The sequence below is a fragment of the Drosophila takahashii genome, chromosome 3R, assembly GCF_030179915.1.
Source record: "Drosophila takahashii strain IR98-3 E-12201 chromosome 3R, DtakHiC1v2, whole genome shotgun sequence".
NCBI classification, from domain to species: domain Eukaryota; kingdom Metazoa; phylum Arthropoda; class Insecta; order Diptera; family Drosophilidae; genus Drosophila; species Drosophila takahashii.
The window spans coordinates 36,811,229-36,825,910 of record NC_091681.1 but is presented as its reverse complement, the minus strand read 5'-3'; the positions used below and the strand labels follow the sequence as shown (position 1 = coordinate 36,825,910).

The following is a 14,682-nucleotide window of genomic DNA, read 5'->3' as shown; positions in this document are numbered from 1 at the left end:
GGAGTTTTATTTAAAATTTAATCAAACACTTTAATTTGATTAACAGCGCACGTCTTTCAATATAAATTTATGGCCGCACGACGCATAATCAGAGACCAGAACCGGAGCCATCCGGAATGTGAGAGTGCTCCGCTGACCAGCCGTAAAAAAGGGTTGACCGCCCCGCCGGCACATCCGTTCACCCGATCTCAACGCAACTCAACTCCCGTCTTTCCCGGGCTTTCAACACATCAACGCAGTCATTTGATATGCGTACATGTGACGGGGCAAGTTGGGGAAGTTGGAAAGCGGGGAAGTCGGAGAAGACTAATAGCAGCACGTACGTTTGATAAAATATTTTATTGGCATGTATGGGTGGCGTTCTGACGGGCCCAGCGATTTTATAGATTTTTCTAATCCTTTGATGGAAGGGTTTTTTATTGTGAAACTCCCACCCCTCGCTTCTAGGCGATGTTTGAAATATAATACCCTCAGGAATTACTCTGTATTGAAAGCAAATATATTTTAAAATGGATTATATTCCGAATTCCAATTTTATAATATTTTTTTAATGCTTTTAAATCACAATTTAATATATCAGAAGTTTAAAACGGGTAAACTTAAGGTCAAACTAATAAAAATAACAACAATTGATTTTAAGCTTAAAACTGACATAAATTCATTCAGTCCTTTATTCACTGCATCTTTTTAGGCACCTATTTTGACATTTACAAGTGATTTCAAAACCAGGGATCGTAAATAACAGTTATTTGTGATTTTTATTTTAAAAAGACTACTGTGATATTTGGTTTTAAACGTCAAAAATAACGTTCTTTTTACTCTTGTCCACAAAGTATATGCATTTCAACAAATCTGGAAAGCAAATTAACTGTTATTTGTTCATGTCTATAAAGTGCATAAAAACCAGTTAAATTGTTAATAAAAACTTGTACAAATCTCAGTAGGCCTTTTAAAATAAAAATCACAAATAACTGTTATTTACGGTCCCTGTTCAAAACCCTACATCTAAAAATTCAAAATGTAATGTTACTACTTCCTATAGCCTAGAAGTTTTACTGTACTTATCCCATTCTTTTATTGATTGTTTTCCCCATGCATTTCATTACATTTCCCATGAAATTAGTGCAACGTCTGAACAGCAATTTGGCCACACAAATCATTTTAACATAATATACAACTTCAGTTGTGGAGCCCAGCAAACGACGAGGATGGCATTTTTATTGGCCTACGTGTCTTTTGTGCCATCGCTGTTGTGCTATTGCCACAACACACTATCTCGTCATGCGAATCTGGAATAAATCTTTCATTCCATTTCTGGTGCACGGAAGTCACGGCCACCGGTCAGCAAGTTTTTGGGCTGCTTTCGCAGCAACCATGATGATGCGATGATAAATGCCAAACAATCCGAAAGGCTGTCATCTTCCGAGCGGATACTCGATGCGCGCTGGCAAATTCCATCGTTTGGCATAATTCCACAATTAGTTTGAGTCCCCATGGGAAAGCGTCAAATTTATGCTCATTCGAGTAAAATCCAAAATCGCGTTCAATGAACCTGTCCACATCAACGTACGGCTCACTAAATAGAATTCTTTGTTTTGGCAGCAGCCAGCCAGCCAGAATTCAGAATCCCGAATGGAAAATGGCAATGGAGAAAAAAATAACTTGAAAAAGCAAAGCAAAAGTTTTTAGCAAACGGCAATTTTGTGTTATTTCATTTGTTTGCCTGCTTATATTGCCGGGGTGCCCCGTTTGGAATTTTAAATATGGCGTCTGTTTTGTTTGAAAACGGAAACGAGTGTCTGTCAGTTTATTTGTTTGTTGTGTTGTTGCTGCTGTTGTCGTCTCCGGTTTGTCGGCCCCAAAAACAGCAGTCCCAAAAAGCGAAGTCAAGCAACTTTGGCAAAGGAAACGCCGCCTAATGTGTTAGTTTGCAGGCGAATGTATACTTTCGGAGGTCGGTGTGTTTGTTTGTGTAACTTTGTTGGCAATTGAGAGGCCGTTGCCAGCGGCTCTGGCGAATGGGGATAGAATATATAGCTTGCGATGCGATATTCAATTTACCAAAGATAAGAAATGATTTTTTAAGGCTTAAGCAAACCTGAAACTCACTCGAAAAGAAAATAAATATGGCTGACCCTTTAAAGTACGAATGCACACGGGAAAAATATTTGAAATAATAATCTAATTGGAAAGAAATGTAGCAAAAGTTACGCATTAAACCTAAAAATATTGGTTTAAAATATAGTTGAAAGATTATTTAAATCTTTTCAGGGTGCTAAAGATATCAATATATTTTTATAACGAAAACTTAAGGGCTTCAGTTATTTTTTACCACCATTTTAACTGATTCTCCATAAATGTGTGTCCATCATCTGTGAAAATATAGAATAATAAAACATAAAAAATATTTATCATTTTACCCTTCTTCTCAGTACTTTATTTTATATTTGTTTTTCTTCTTAAAATTTGAATTTCTGATATTTTTCCACCCCTTTGCGTAGAGAAAAGTACACAACATCTCTGAAAATGTATCCTAAAACTTCAGACACACAAGTGCTCTCACACACACACACTCGCAGACATACAAATGACACAATTTTCCTTTGAGCTAATAAAGTTGACTTTACATTTTTAATAGTCTACTTTTCGGCGCATTAGTTTTAATGCTTACGAGGATGCTGTTTTGCATGCAAACTGAACTAAAATGCACGGAATGATGGGAAGTTACTCCCTTTTGGTCATGTTTTTGGCCTGCTTTTTCGGTCCCTGCCCTCGGCACTATTCACAGTACCTGACTTGGTTGCCAAAACAAGATTTCTCACTCATTATGCGGGGCACAATAAATATTTGCCTATCATTTGGCTATTTGCATTTGCCAAACGAAATTGATGAACGTCCCAAAAACGGCAGGGCACAAAACGGCAAATTGAATTGGCCAAGCCATTAACAAAACTGAATTTTGCTTATCGCCATTTTTGCAATGGGTTTTTACTCATGCGCTACATTTGATATTTATGCAGATTCTGCCTCTGCCTTTGCCTAGTAATGAGTAGCAGATAAACATGGCGATAAATTACTGCATTTTTGGGCATTCATTATTTACCATGTGCCATATGAGGGGGAAAATCGAAGCGAAATGGTATATCTACATATGCACGCACTTAAATCAGCTCTGTCCTTGCTGGGCGGCTGTCATAGGGCTGCTTTATGGCCTTTCCGCATTTTCCCGGCCATTTCTAGAATTACAACAAATTTTAATTAAATACAATCTGCAGCAAGCAATGCGCATATGTAAATGCAAATGGCTCGAATGCTTGCGGGCGAAACAAACAAATAAAATAAAGCAAACAAAAAGAGCAGCAAAAATGTAATGCATAATATAAAAAGACGTCAAAGTATTTAGCGCACAATGCAGCAAAATGCGACCAAAGGGGTAAAAGGAAAAACAAAAATTAAACGACATGGCCAGACCATTAAGCGGCACTTGCTCCTCTTTTTTTACTCCTCCTTCCACCCACCCACCAATTTTGCCATTTTCCTATCCATTTTCCTCCAGCCGCTGCAATTTAATAATTCTCCCTGACAATGCACTTGCTCATTTGCCATTTGCTGCGCATTCAAATTTGTTTCTTCCACAAAAATTGTAAAACAAGTGGGAAAAACGCATTTGACAACCTACAAACAACGCATCCACAAAAACTGCAGTTGGAAATCATACAAATTGCTGCATGTAGGGTATGCAAAAAAAAAACAGGAGAAAAAAATTAAGTTTTTGAATGCTTGTTGCTGATGCCTGCCCGCTGGCTGAAAGTTGTTGCCGGTTGCCGTGACAGATGGGTGGACATTTTGTCAGCGAGCGTAAAAAAAGCTGGAAAAAAATACCGAAAAGATGGTGGATCTAGATCGCAACGATCCCAGAATGCCCTTTGTTGACAGAAAAGGTAGATAATACGACTACTTATAGTAACCAGAACTATTTTGAATGCTCAAATTATTATTATTTAATATCAATTTTACCAGTATAACATGATAAAAACGATATGTGTATAAATACCAGGAATTTACCATGCGAATATCGATATGACCCTGTCGTTTTTTTGTGTGTATTTCTTCCTCATTTATTATTATCTTATATTAATTTACCAGTATTCCATGGTAATATGCATATAAATACCAGAGATTTACCATGCGCATATCAATTTGATCCCGGCTTGTTTTGTTTTTTGTGTGTATTTCTTATGTGAAAATCCATTTGTTTGCTCCATTATTTATTAAGAACCCATAACTAAAAGGGGCTTATTGTAGCAAACAGCTCAAACCTTGTTCCTGATCATTTCCAAGTTGATAATCTAGAGGGGAAGAGCTTGCCATTACCGGCTCTCGGTGCACAGCTACATTAATAATCTGGCTTGGCAAACTATATCATATAGTTGCCATTACTCCGACATAAGGCTCTTACGAGCGGAGACAAAAAACAAATTGTTGACGCCAGATACAAACAATTTGCAATTCAACAGCTAAAGGGATCAGCATGGGACAAGCGCATTTGCAGCCGGAGGAGGAGGATGCAGGATGCTATATAGATGGTATATTTTGGAATCGGGGGTGTGGGGATATGGAGTCAGAGGATTTGGCAATCCTACACATGTTTGTGTCTGCTGTGAGTTCTGTTCGGTTTGGTTTGGTTTTGGTATGGTCTCTGGGCGTTATCAACAGCTGTCTATCTGTGCGTTCCACTTCAGTTGCTGTTAGCTGGTTTCTTTTTTCTGGGTCTTACCAATTTACATTCCTGCACTTAAAACGCATTCGTTGTTATTGCTCTCTGGCTGTTAAAATTAATGAATTTGTTTCCGTTTCCGGTTGCAGTCCTGACCCAAAATTCAGTGGAAGACGAGATTACGAGACTCAGAGACACATTTCTAATTAGCCCAAGAGCTGTGATTGTTTCTCCTCTGTTAATTGACCTTGCCTGGGGTAATTAATGCCACATGTGGCAAACACCTGCGCCCCAGTGCCCCACAGAGGTCATTATTAATTACTTATTAATGGATATTGTTGCGTAACTGGCTCATTACGGTCAATCAGCAGGCGTCGAATTGTGTTTTCCTTTCGGCCACTCTGAGCCATTTAACATTTCATTAACAATTTAGAGTACTTAAGTGCGGGTGCGGGTGGGCAAAATGGGCAAAATGAGCGAAATGAGGACGTGGGCGAAATGACTAAGAAGAAAACACTTAATGAAAATATTACGCGAGTGCGAGTAAATTGAAAGCCAAATGCATTTTAATGCCGCCTTCTCAACTAAAATGAGGCACAAACACAAACACAAATAAGCGAGCGCACACTCACACAAACACACGTCCACATCCGCATCCGGCAGCCGCCAGCCGGAAGCCGCAATGTGCAATAAAGATTGCAAGGCGCGTGAGTGTTGGTTGTGGAAAAAGTGACGAGAAGGGGTTTTTGTGGACTGAAAACAAATATATTTAATTTTTATTTGTTTTTAAAACGCTAGAAACGCAATGTTTGCGAAATCTTTTATAAAGGTGCCTTAAACTGTGCTGGAAATATAACCAAAATATAATGTTGCCTACTTTTAGACACCATAACATTTTTTTTTAAATTTTAAAATAAATAAATACTCCTAATAAAAAATAAAAGGAAAAGATTCGATTTATTTTCTATGGTTATACAGTTATTATATTTAAATTGTTTTTTATTTTGACGAAAACAGTATTTTATTATGTTGCATAAGAAATTGTAGAATTAAATTCCCAAGTTTTCTTTCAGTGCTCTAGCAGTGGCGGATGCTGAACGAGAAACTTTGAGGCAGCACGTAAAGATCGTTGCCATTGATTTATGCGCCGCGTGCCATTGCGAGCGTGAAGCGTGCAACAAGCCCGACGCACAAAGAGCAGATTAAATGGGGGTCCAAGAAGGGACGGGTTGGAACCTTCACCGACCGAAACCGAGCGAGAGATGACCATGGAACTACTCCCGTGGCCAGCTTCTAAATAAGTGTGTCAACGTGGGCCCTCGTCTCCATTTAACAGGAACCACCCACCCGATTCCACTTCCACCGAACCTGGCCAATAAAGTGCGCTCCAAAGTATGCTAAGATTCCGTCCGCCCGAAAAAACGTGCCGGAAATGCTCGAAACGGACGGCTGCTCTCCAAGCTATTTTTCGCTGCGAAATTTGATTAAGTCCACGCCGGCGATGAGTTCATTGCGCGTGCAAAATGATTCGCTTAACGGTGGGAGTTTTGCATAGAAGGTGGACAGTGGAGTGGACCTCGATTTTACTGGAGCTATTTCAGAAGTAAACTGGAAACCCGCCTTTAATTTCTAAAAAAATCTAGGAATTTTCATTATTTATGGATGGACGGATTAAAAAAACGAATTAATGTAGAGGTTTTGTTCAATATTCTTTTGTTCAAGTCACTTATAAAAATTATTAACATGTGTTACACTGTTAAAAAAATAAATAGTATTTTTTCTATATTATTTGTACGCAGAACACCTAAGCGAAGTGTTTATACATAATTTAGATATGGTTTAAAATATATTTTCTATGGAAAATAATTACAAGTATAGAGATATGTACTTACAATAATTACAATAGAAGTGTAAATAAATTTAAAAAATGTGTTTTCATTTATACACGTAATATTACGCGAATACATTGTTTTAAATCATTTGTTAGGTTTGCACTTACCCCGGCAAAGGTCCACCCTAATTGACATAAGCTCGCTTCAGGGCAGGGACATCCAGTTACATCCCATCCAGTTACATCCCGGCAAAGCCACGAACATGTTAATTAACGAATGTTCTGAACTGGCTGGCACTGGAACTGCAGCTTCAACTGCTGGCACGGACCTAAACCAATTACAATTGCTGGCCAAAATTGCGTCTGTCAATGACATCAATGTTCGATTTTTGTCACACATGACATGAGTTGCAGTTTGAAAGGTGGCCAAAACGTAGCAGGTGCCACAAATCGAACAACGATTGTTCAGCAGAACAGCGGGTGGCAAGCCCGCAAAATATAATCCAGGTCGTTGCACAATTTCCCCGAAAGCAAAGCCTCAAAATGTGTTGACATGACATCGAGCTTTAAGTGCAGTTCAAATTTCCTTCAATTAGCAATGCAGTTTTATTTTTTAACCCGCTACCCGTTTTATTATTCATATTCTGTAACGGGGTAATGAGCCCAAATAAATGATAAATTATGCAGGGGCGTTCAGCATTGCAGCACCATGAATTTGCCAAGTTAGCCTGGCCAATTTGAGCTAAAATGTGCAGCTGTTGTCGCCGCCGCCGCCGGATGATTTGCATTAGCCACGCCCAAGGAGCTTCGATTTGCCTCTTTTTTCGGGTGGCCAAACCATCAGAATGCAGCTTTTTTTGTGCGGTGCATGTTGCACGTCATGTTGGCCATGTTGCCCCTGATTTATGACCCCGGGTGTTTATTTGCTGGCCGTGTCCAAAAAGTTGCCCCGCCGAGATTTATGCGCAGCCCACAAGACAAACCGCACGCAGCTTCTTGAGTCGGTGAATAAACTGCACTAATAAGTTGGAGAGTTTAGGCCAAGTCAAGTGGCCAAAAGAGAGAGAGGCTGCCAGAAATGCCACAAGATACAAGGCAATAGACAAAACAAATGTTGGCCGAAAGTTCGCCAAGTTTTTGGGGGGCAAGTAGCATAAATCGTTTTATTGAGCGCGTCAGGCAAAAAGTTGCAAGTGCAGCAAGGCAGCAATTTGCCAGGGCAACTCAAGATGGGATAAACCAGGCACAATAAAGGGTAAAACTTTTACAGCGATGGCCCCAAAAAGGAAATTGGCAACAGACGTTCTTGGGCCAATTGTTAATGGCTAATTATTTGGAGCTAACGTTTTTCCAATGCAACTTCTGCTGCCGCTGCTGCGCCTATGAGAGCAAAAAACCAGAGAGACAAAACCAAACATTTCTTGGCACATTTCACACTAAAGGGACAGAAGAGGCCCAAACAAGAAATGCACATAAATTTTACTTAGCCAAGTTCCAAAGAGTTTGCCGCCTGCCAAGTGGCAGCCAAAAGAAGTCAAAAGAAGTGCAAAGAGCGATAACAACAATAAGTTGCGAGCATTGCTCGAATGCTCGAATGCACAATGCAAGTGGCGATAGTTTGCCATAGTTTAGCCATTGCCAATCCCTTGATTTAGCCTTTTTTAGCCTTTTTACCCCCCTTAAGGCACGCCCATGCCTTTGATGAAACGCTCAATAGTTGGGTGTAAGATGGGATTTTTTTCAGTGGTGGGAGGTAGTTCTTGTACCTATATTCTAAAATTGGTACCTAATTTTGGAGTTGAATTTTAATTGTACTCTTTGTATATCGGCGAAAAATATTTTTTTTTTTACTGAAAGGAGGAAATTAGCTTTAGGAATTATATTGGAAAATATGTTATATGCAGTGAAAATGCCACAAAAATACATTTTTGATTTACTAAATAAATTTTAAAAAGGTGTCTAAAAGTATGATTTCAAAACGCTATGTATTTCTGTTGCTTTAGTAGTTTGTACTTTTTGTTGTGTCTTAATATTGTAATAAAAAATCTAAGGATATATTTTCAGACTAAACATAATTTTGTTGTACCAAAAAGTATTTCATATTTCCCCCCTCTAACTTGTACCTCACCTTGGCAAACATATCCTTTACCATCTCTGGTGCTACTATCCTTTTAGTGTCAGGCGAAATGGGAAGCCGCCAGCGAAATTTATGCGAGTTTAACAAGCAGCTAGCAACAGAAAGGTTCCGTTACACTTTCTTGCAGCAAATAGGCATAAATTTGCATTTAATGTAGTCGACAAAAACGGCAGTAGAAGGCAAAAAAAAACAAAAAATGAGCAGCACAAATGCCAAAAAAATTATACTGCTATTTAGTATATAATTTCCTGGAATAGTCTTGGTTGCAGTGGTGTTGTATGGTGTGGTCTGGTTTTTGGATCCGTGGTCCGGTCTGCAGACGCCAGGTGCCATTAAAGCCGCATAAATTTTTTAAACTTTTGCCAATTTGCATTGCAAATGCTTTTCATACCCCCGGCTAATATACACACACATGTGCAGGCGTTTGTGTTTTCGCGTTCTGCATGTGGTTCCAAAAGCGTTTGGGTCAGTCTATTAAAATGCAAAGAGCCGGGATTCCATGGCCTCCCCTTTTCGCCGACCGGAAGTCCATTTTGTCTTGTCGTTCACATCATAAATATGGACGGTCAAATGGCGGCTCTGTTTATAGCCAAGTCCTGTCTGGTTGCCGCTTTTAATGACAATTTGTTGAGGTTTGCATAACATTTTGAACGAATTTCATTTGGCCCACATTTCGGTCGTCTTCGTTTTTTACTTCGTTTATTCCCTTTCGAGCGAAGAATAAATTTAAATAATTTTCGCTTTCAACGCTTTCAGCAGTGAAGTGGTCTGTATTTGTGGTTTATGACAGCTTCTGTTGGCATTTTACGTCTCGGCTTAGAGCCTCACTCGGCCATTAAAATTTCAATCAATCTAATCATTATCAATATATGCTGGCTACCCACTCTTCCCACTCCATTTGCCACAACTCGAATGTCTTATTCATGCGCCTGCGGTTATGCAATGATAAATTTATGGCCATGAATGGGCGTGGTCAGCTCGTCTCAATGTCGCCCCGAAATGCTGCAATATTGATATGTATACATATTTATTTATGTCGCATTCGAAATCAAAGTCAGGCTCTTGAAATATGCTAGTTAAAGTCACCGATGAAAGTGGGGCAATACTTTTTATTTTACAGTGTCTCTGCTCTTGGTTTATTATTTTCCACACGGGTGCCTCGACATGACGAAATTCACTAGCCCCTAAAAAGAAGCAAAACAAATAAATAAAAAAGGGAATACTACACCAATCCAACAAGACGGGAACGAAGACATCGACAAAGTTGTCGTCAGTTCGCCCTCACTGCTTGTCACTTAAAGCGAAAAACAATTTTTCTCCAGCTGAAGAAGTGTACGTGTGTGTGTGTGGAAGCTATCTGAAAACCAATTTTCGTTGCTAAATTGATGTTTATAGCTATGTAGGAGCACGCCGACGACGACGACGACAGCGATGAGAATGACGATGAAGATGACGATGATGCGGCCGTCGATGGCTATGATGAGCTTGTTGCGGCCACCGCTCGTCGTCTCTGATGAAGACAAAGTGCCAATGCGAAAACTAAACGCCAAGCTACCGAACCAAAGTCAAGCCAAGCAGCGGTACAGAGAGAAAATTGGTTCAAATCAATGGTTTTCATTGCAAATGTTCCTAATTTACCCCTTCTTAGTAAAGGCAAGGTCAGACTGTGCAAAATCTAAGTTCATTAAGTGTTATGGTCACACTAAATTAAAATTGTTTGCCTAATACCTGATTTCTTTTCATTTTCCTCTGTGCACTGCAAGTTGAACTATCTACCAGAATACGGCAATGAAAATCCTTTTCGTCGCGACTCAAATCAACTCCCGCCACCCAGCTTTCCCCCATTCTTCATTTGACAGCATTTTGATGCTTCCGCTTGTAATTTATGTGACACTTGCAGTGCCATAGATCAGGCTGCGGGGGCCAAGTGATGATGAGACTGCTAGTTTCTGCTGCCATATCCTCGTTTTTATTAGGTCCTTGCTACTTTGCTACTTGCTACTTGCGAGCTGCTTTTGTGCGGACGCTTGATTTCCTCGAGCAAATTTGATCAATTGAAACAGGCGATAAACAACAACGGGTGGAAATGACAGGTAATCCACATGCTGCACCCAGTTAATTAGATGGCAAGGGAAGTGCACATAAATAAACAATTAGGTGGCAGTAGATAACCGAGGCGTAAGCAAGCAATTGCTGCATATTAATTGAAACTCACTCGCACACATCGCCTTTGAATGGGGTGAACCCCACTCTACATCCATATCCTCCCCCCAAACTGACTGAGTCATCATCCCGTCCTCTCAACGTTGTGAGTAATTTAAAACGCTGCTGCTCGTGAATGCATTTGATATGCTTTTCTACCGCTTACAACTCGATGCGCTCGAGAGTCGCACAACCTACACCTCACGAACACCCCAAGTGCATCTGCCAACGCCAACGCCATTATCTTGGGCATATGTCTAAGTCAGATCAAAGCCATAATGCTGGCTGAGTGCAAGTGGGGTGCCAGTGCGGATGACAGCGATATTAGGGCCAATTAGATGTCCGACTTTGCGAGGAGTATCACGGCAAAATGCATTGCTTTTATGACACATTGCTGGAAAATCCCATTTCAGCGGTGATCAAAGAGCAGCCTCAAGGAGTTTGAGGACAGGGAATAATCGAATTTAATGCTCGTTAGCTGAAATAAAATGTAAATAAAATTCTGGAGTGATATTGATGACATTTTTGACATCATTGTAATTAATAGTTAAATAAATTAAATTATTTTAATCATTTTCAATAATGTAGCTTGGAGTATTTATAAGTAAATTGATATATTGATATTTATTTAATATTATAATATTATAAATGATATTAGGAGTACTATTGTCCTTCTATAAATAAATAAATCCTTATAAATATTTCTAAGCATTTTATTTTCACCCGAAATCTTTTGAATAGTAAACAAAACCATTTACCTTGAAAACTACTTATTAAAATGTTAAACGTTAGAAGTCATAAATATTCTTAGAGTTGAAAATACCAAAGTTGAAACGTGTATTACTTTTCTATTCTTGCACAGGTAATGGCGCATAAATGTTTGATCACGTTCATGTTATAAATTAAATATTTTTCTAAGAACGCTTATGTCATGACACGGTTCATTCATGATTCAAGCGCACACCTGCAGCAAACGATGTGAGTTCTTTTGACTTTTGAGATATTTAAACAGCCGTTTATTGAATTAGATTCAGGGTTATTGAGTATAATCAGCTCGAGAGCGCCGTCAAAAACGAATTGTATCCGCGTTTTCCAAGTCATTAGATCACATCTGCTTGTTGCTGTAGGATAGAAAAAAAGTGATCAAAATGAAAGTGATTATCTTGATTTGCCTGCTTGGCTGTCTGGCCAATGCCAATGGCTTCTTGCATCATATTCTAAAGCCTTCGGGACGAGATGATTCAGCCGGCAATGATATTCTAGGCGGAATAATGGATATCTTTGGACTCGGAGACAACAGCAGTCACAATAAAACAGCCGAATCTACGGGCTCACCGCCGAATCTGTTAGGCGGTATAGTGAACCACTTTATGAAGGTAAATTTTAAAGCGATTTCCGTAGACATTTTAAGAAAAGTTCTAGATTTTCCGAGATAAATATCGAAAACTAAGATTAAAACTTTTACTAGAAATGGAATTTTCCACGCGAAAAATATATGTACAACATCTTTATTAGTTTGCTTAAGAGACATATTTAAAAAATCTCGCTGTTCAGTTGTTAGACAATTGGTATTGACTTAAGTTTGGTTTTTCTCTAAAATTGTGTTTCACTTTTGAAGACTTTTTGGTAAATAGATTTCTGGGCCACTTAATTTAGAAATTAGTATTGAGGTTTAAATGCTTTGTTCTAGAAATTCAAATATTGTTCTGTATATTGTTTGCGTAAGACAGACTTTTTAAATTCTTCAAAACGGTACGACATTTGCTAGAAGTTTATAATTTTTTTTTGTATAATTTTAAATAGTTTTAAAATATTGTGAACTTTTGTTTCATTGCAGGGATTTATGAATCTATTGGGTAGTATCGGCTCCGGCTCCGGCGATGGGGATGGCGATGAAGATGAGGATTCAACGACGGAATCAAGTACTCAAGAATCAACTACTACCGAATCAGAAGAAAAATCTTCAGAGGATACTACCACAGAATCTGCAGGAACATCTTCAGAAGATACATCCACAACAGAGGCTACAACCACGGAATCAGAAACTTCGACAGAGGAATCCACCACAGAAGATACGTCCACCAGTTCCAGTACCGAAGCAGAAACATCGACTGACGAATCCACCACAGAAGTTACATCAACTACGGAATCAGAAACATCGGCTGAGGAATCCACCAAAAAAGGGAAAAAAGGGAAGAAAGGGAAATAAACCAGGAAATCGGAAGATTTAACTACGATATCAGCTACACCCACCCACAAGAACTTCAGCTCCCTGACAAAAAGAAATTCTGTCGCCTAACCTTCGCATCGGATATTGCTCGTCATTGTTTGCTTTTCAGCTGCTTTATGGCTGGTTTGACTTTATTTAAGCAACGTGTATATAAATACAAGTACCAGTAACAACATTTCTCGCAGAGCGTGTGTTCATTTTTTCCATATTTACGCAAATGTTGGGGAACCTCGACTCGGGGGCATTTCATAAAGAGTTCTTCCCTCATCAGTCGTTGATCGACAATGTCTCGGTTTAGTAACTCCTTCTGCATCCTCTTTTTAACGATCCAATGGCTGGATTTTTGCCTGCCAGCTGCTATTGGAAATAATCCCCTGGATATAACCGATCAGCTTGTGAATTTCAGGGTGACACTAGACCAGGAATCGAATTATTTGCTGCCCGAACTTGAGCTGCAATTGCTGCAGGCACAACAACAAGAAGATGGTGAGTTGGTTGGTCATATCCTACATATTTTTACCTAATGGATTGGCTGTTTTATAGATCTGCGAGTAGTGCGCATGCAATTAATGCAGTTAAACTTACTGAAGTTGCTTATTGCCTTGGACTGCTTTATCTTGCTGTGCATTTATTTGTATGCCAGAGAAGGCAAAAAATACCATCCAGTGCAGAACGTATGATAGATCATGAAATTCTAGATTTTTATATCCTAATTTAAGTAGACTAATGTGCGAATTTTTATTGATTTTTAAAATATATTTAGAGAAACCGAGATGATTTATTCATAACACGTTTCAGCAGGCTAAAAACGCTTGTGTATTCATCAACGGAAATTTCCAGAAAATCGAGTTTAAGCATATCTACCCTACTCTATAAAATTGTGGACCAAAAAAAAAAGGAAATACCATAAATTGTGCCAAAACTTCCAGAAAATTCAAACCAAAAGAAGGAATTACCAAAAATCATCCAGAACAGTTGACATAAAAATCGAAAAAATACCTAAAGTCGGAAATATACCCTGTATATGATTGGTTCGCTTTTCAAGTGCCTGTCGTGTAAATTTAAAATTTGTTATGGGTGTTTGAATAATCGTTGCTCTTAATTAATTTTCATCAATGAAGTCCTAATGGTCTGTTTTAAATAAACTGTTATTGAATAATTATGAGCCAATTCACGCCTGCTGTTTGTTTAGGTCTGGCTGGGATCCAATATAAAGCCAGTTCATTCTGGCAACACACACACATTTTCGCCCCCCACCGAATGCATCGTTAAATATCGACAACAGTTGGCTCTCTATTTGGCTGTTTGTTGTTTGAACTTTTAGTTCATAAATATTAACAGCTATTAAAATGAACAAACACACAAGGCCAGTTCGTTGCAGTTCAGTTGAGAGCGTCAAATAAGGGCTAAAAATTAATTTTAAAATTTAAAACTAACTGCATGCAATTTACGCGCAATTTGGGCGATCTCTGTAATGCAATGTAAAATGCAGCCAGTGCCGGGAAAATGCCATCAGGTGGTTGGTTTTTTCGTTGGCTCAGCCTAATGTTCATTTAATTAAAAGC

General features: G+C 38.9%; 2 protein-coding genes across 2 annotated transcripts; both read left to right on the top strand.

Annotated features, from left to right (window-relative positions):
* Window positions 1-11,932: 11,932 nt before the first annotated feature.
* On the top strand, window positions 11,933-13,292 carry LOC108065533 (variant surface antigen A). Its single transcript, XM_017153543.3, has 2 exons — window positions 11,933-12,263; window positions 12,725-13,292. The coding sequence occupies exons 1-2, from the start codon at window positions 12,036-12,038 to the stop codon at window positions 13,094-13,096; spliced, it is 600 nt and encodes a 199-aa protein (XP_017009032.2). The 5' UTR covers window positions 11,933-12,035; the 3' UTR covers window positions 13,097-13,292.
* A 62-nt stretch (window positions 13,293-13,354) lies between these two features.
* On the top strand, window positions 13,355-14,162 carry LOC108065542 (uncharacterized). The gene is made up of 2 exons (XM_017153554.3): window positions 13,355-13,603; window positions 13,661-14,162. The coding sequence occupies exons 1-2, from the start codon at window positions 13,402-13,404 to the stop codon at window positions 13,795-13,797; spliced, it is 339 nt and encodes a 112-aa protein (XP_017009043.2). The 5' UTR covers window positions 13,355-13,401; the 3' UTR covers window positions 13,798-14,162.
* The last annotated feature ends 520 nt before the right edge of the window (window positions 14,163-14,682 follow it).

Coding starts and splice junctions, on each gene's coding strand:
- LOC108065533 (XM_017153543.3), top strand. CDS start 12,036: ATGAAAGTGATTATCTTGATTTGCCTGCTTGGCTGTCTGGCCAATGCC. Junction 12,264..12,724: donor TAGTGAACCACTTTATGAAG/GTAAATTTTAAA, acceptor GTTTCATTGCAG/GGATTTATGAATCTATTGGG.
- LOC108065542 (XM_017153554.3), top strand. CDS start 13,402: ATGTCTCGGTTTAGTAACTCCTTCTGCATCCTCTTTTTAACGATCCAA. Junction 13,604..13,660: donor GGCACAACAACAAGAAGATG/GTGAGTTGGTTG, acceptor GCTGTTTTATAG/ATCTGCGAGTAGTGCGCATG.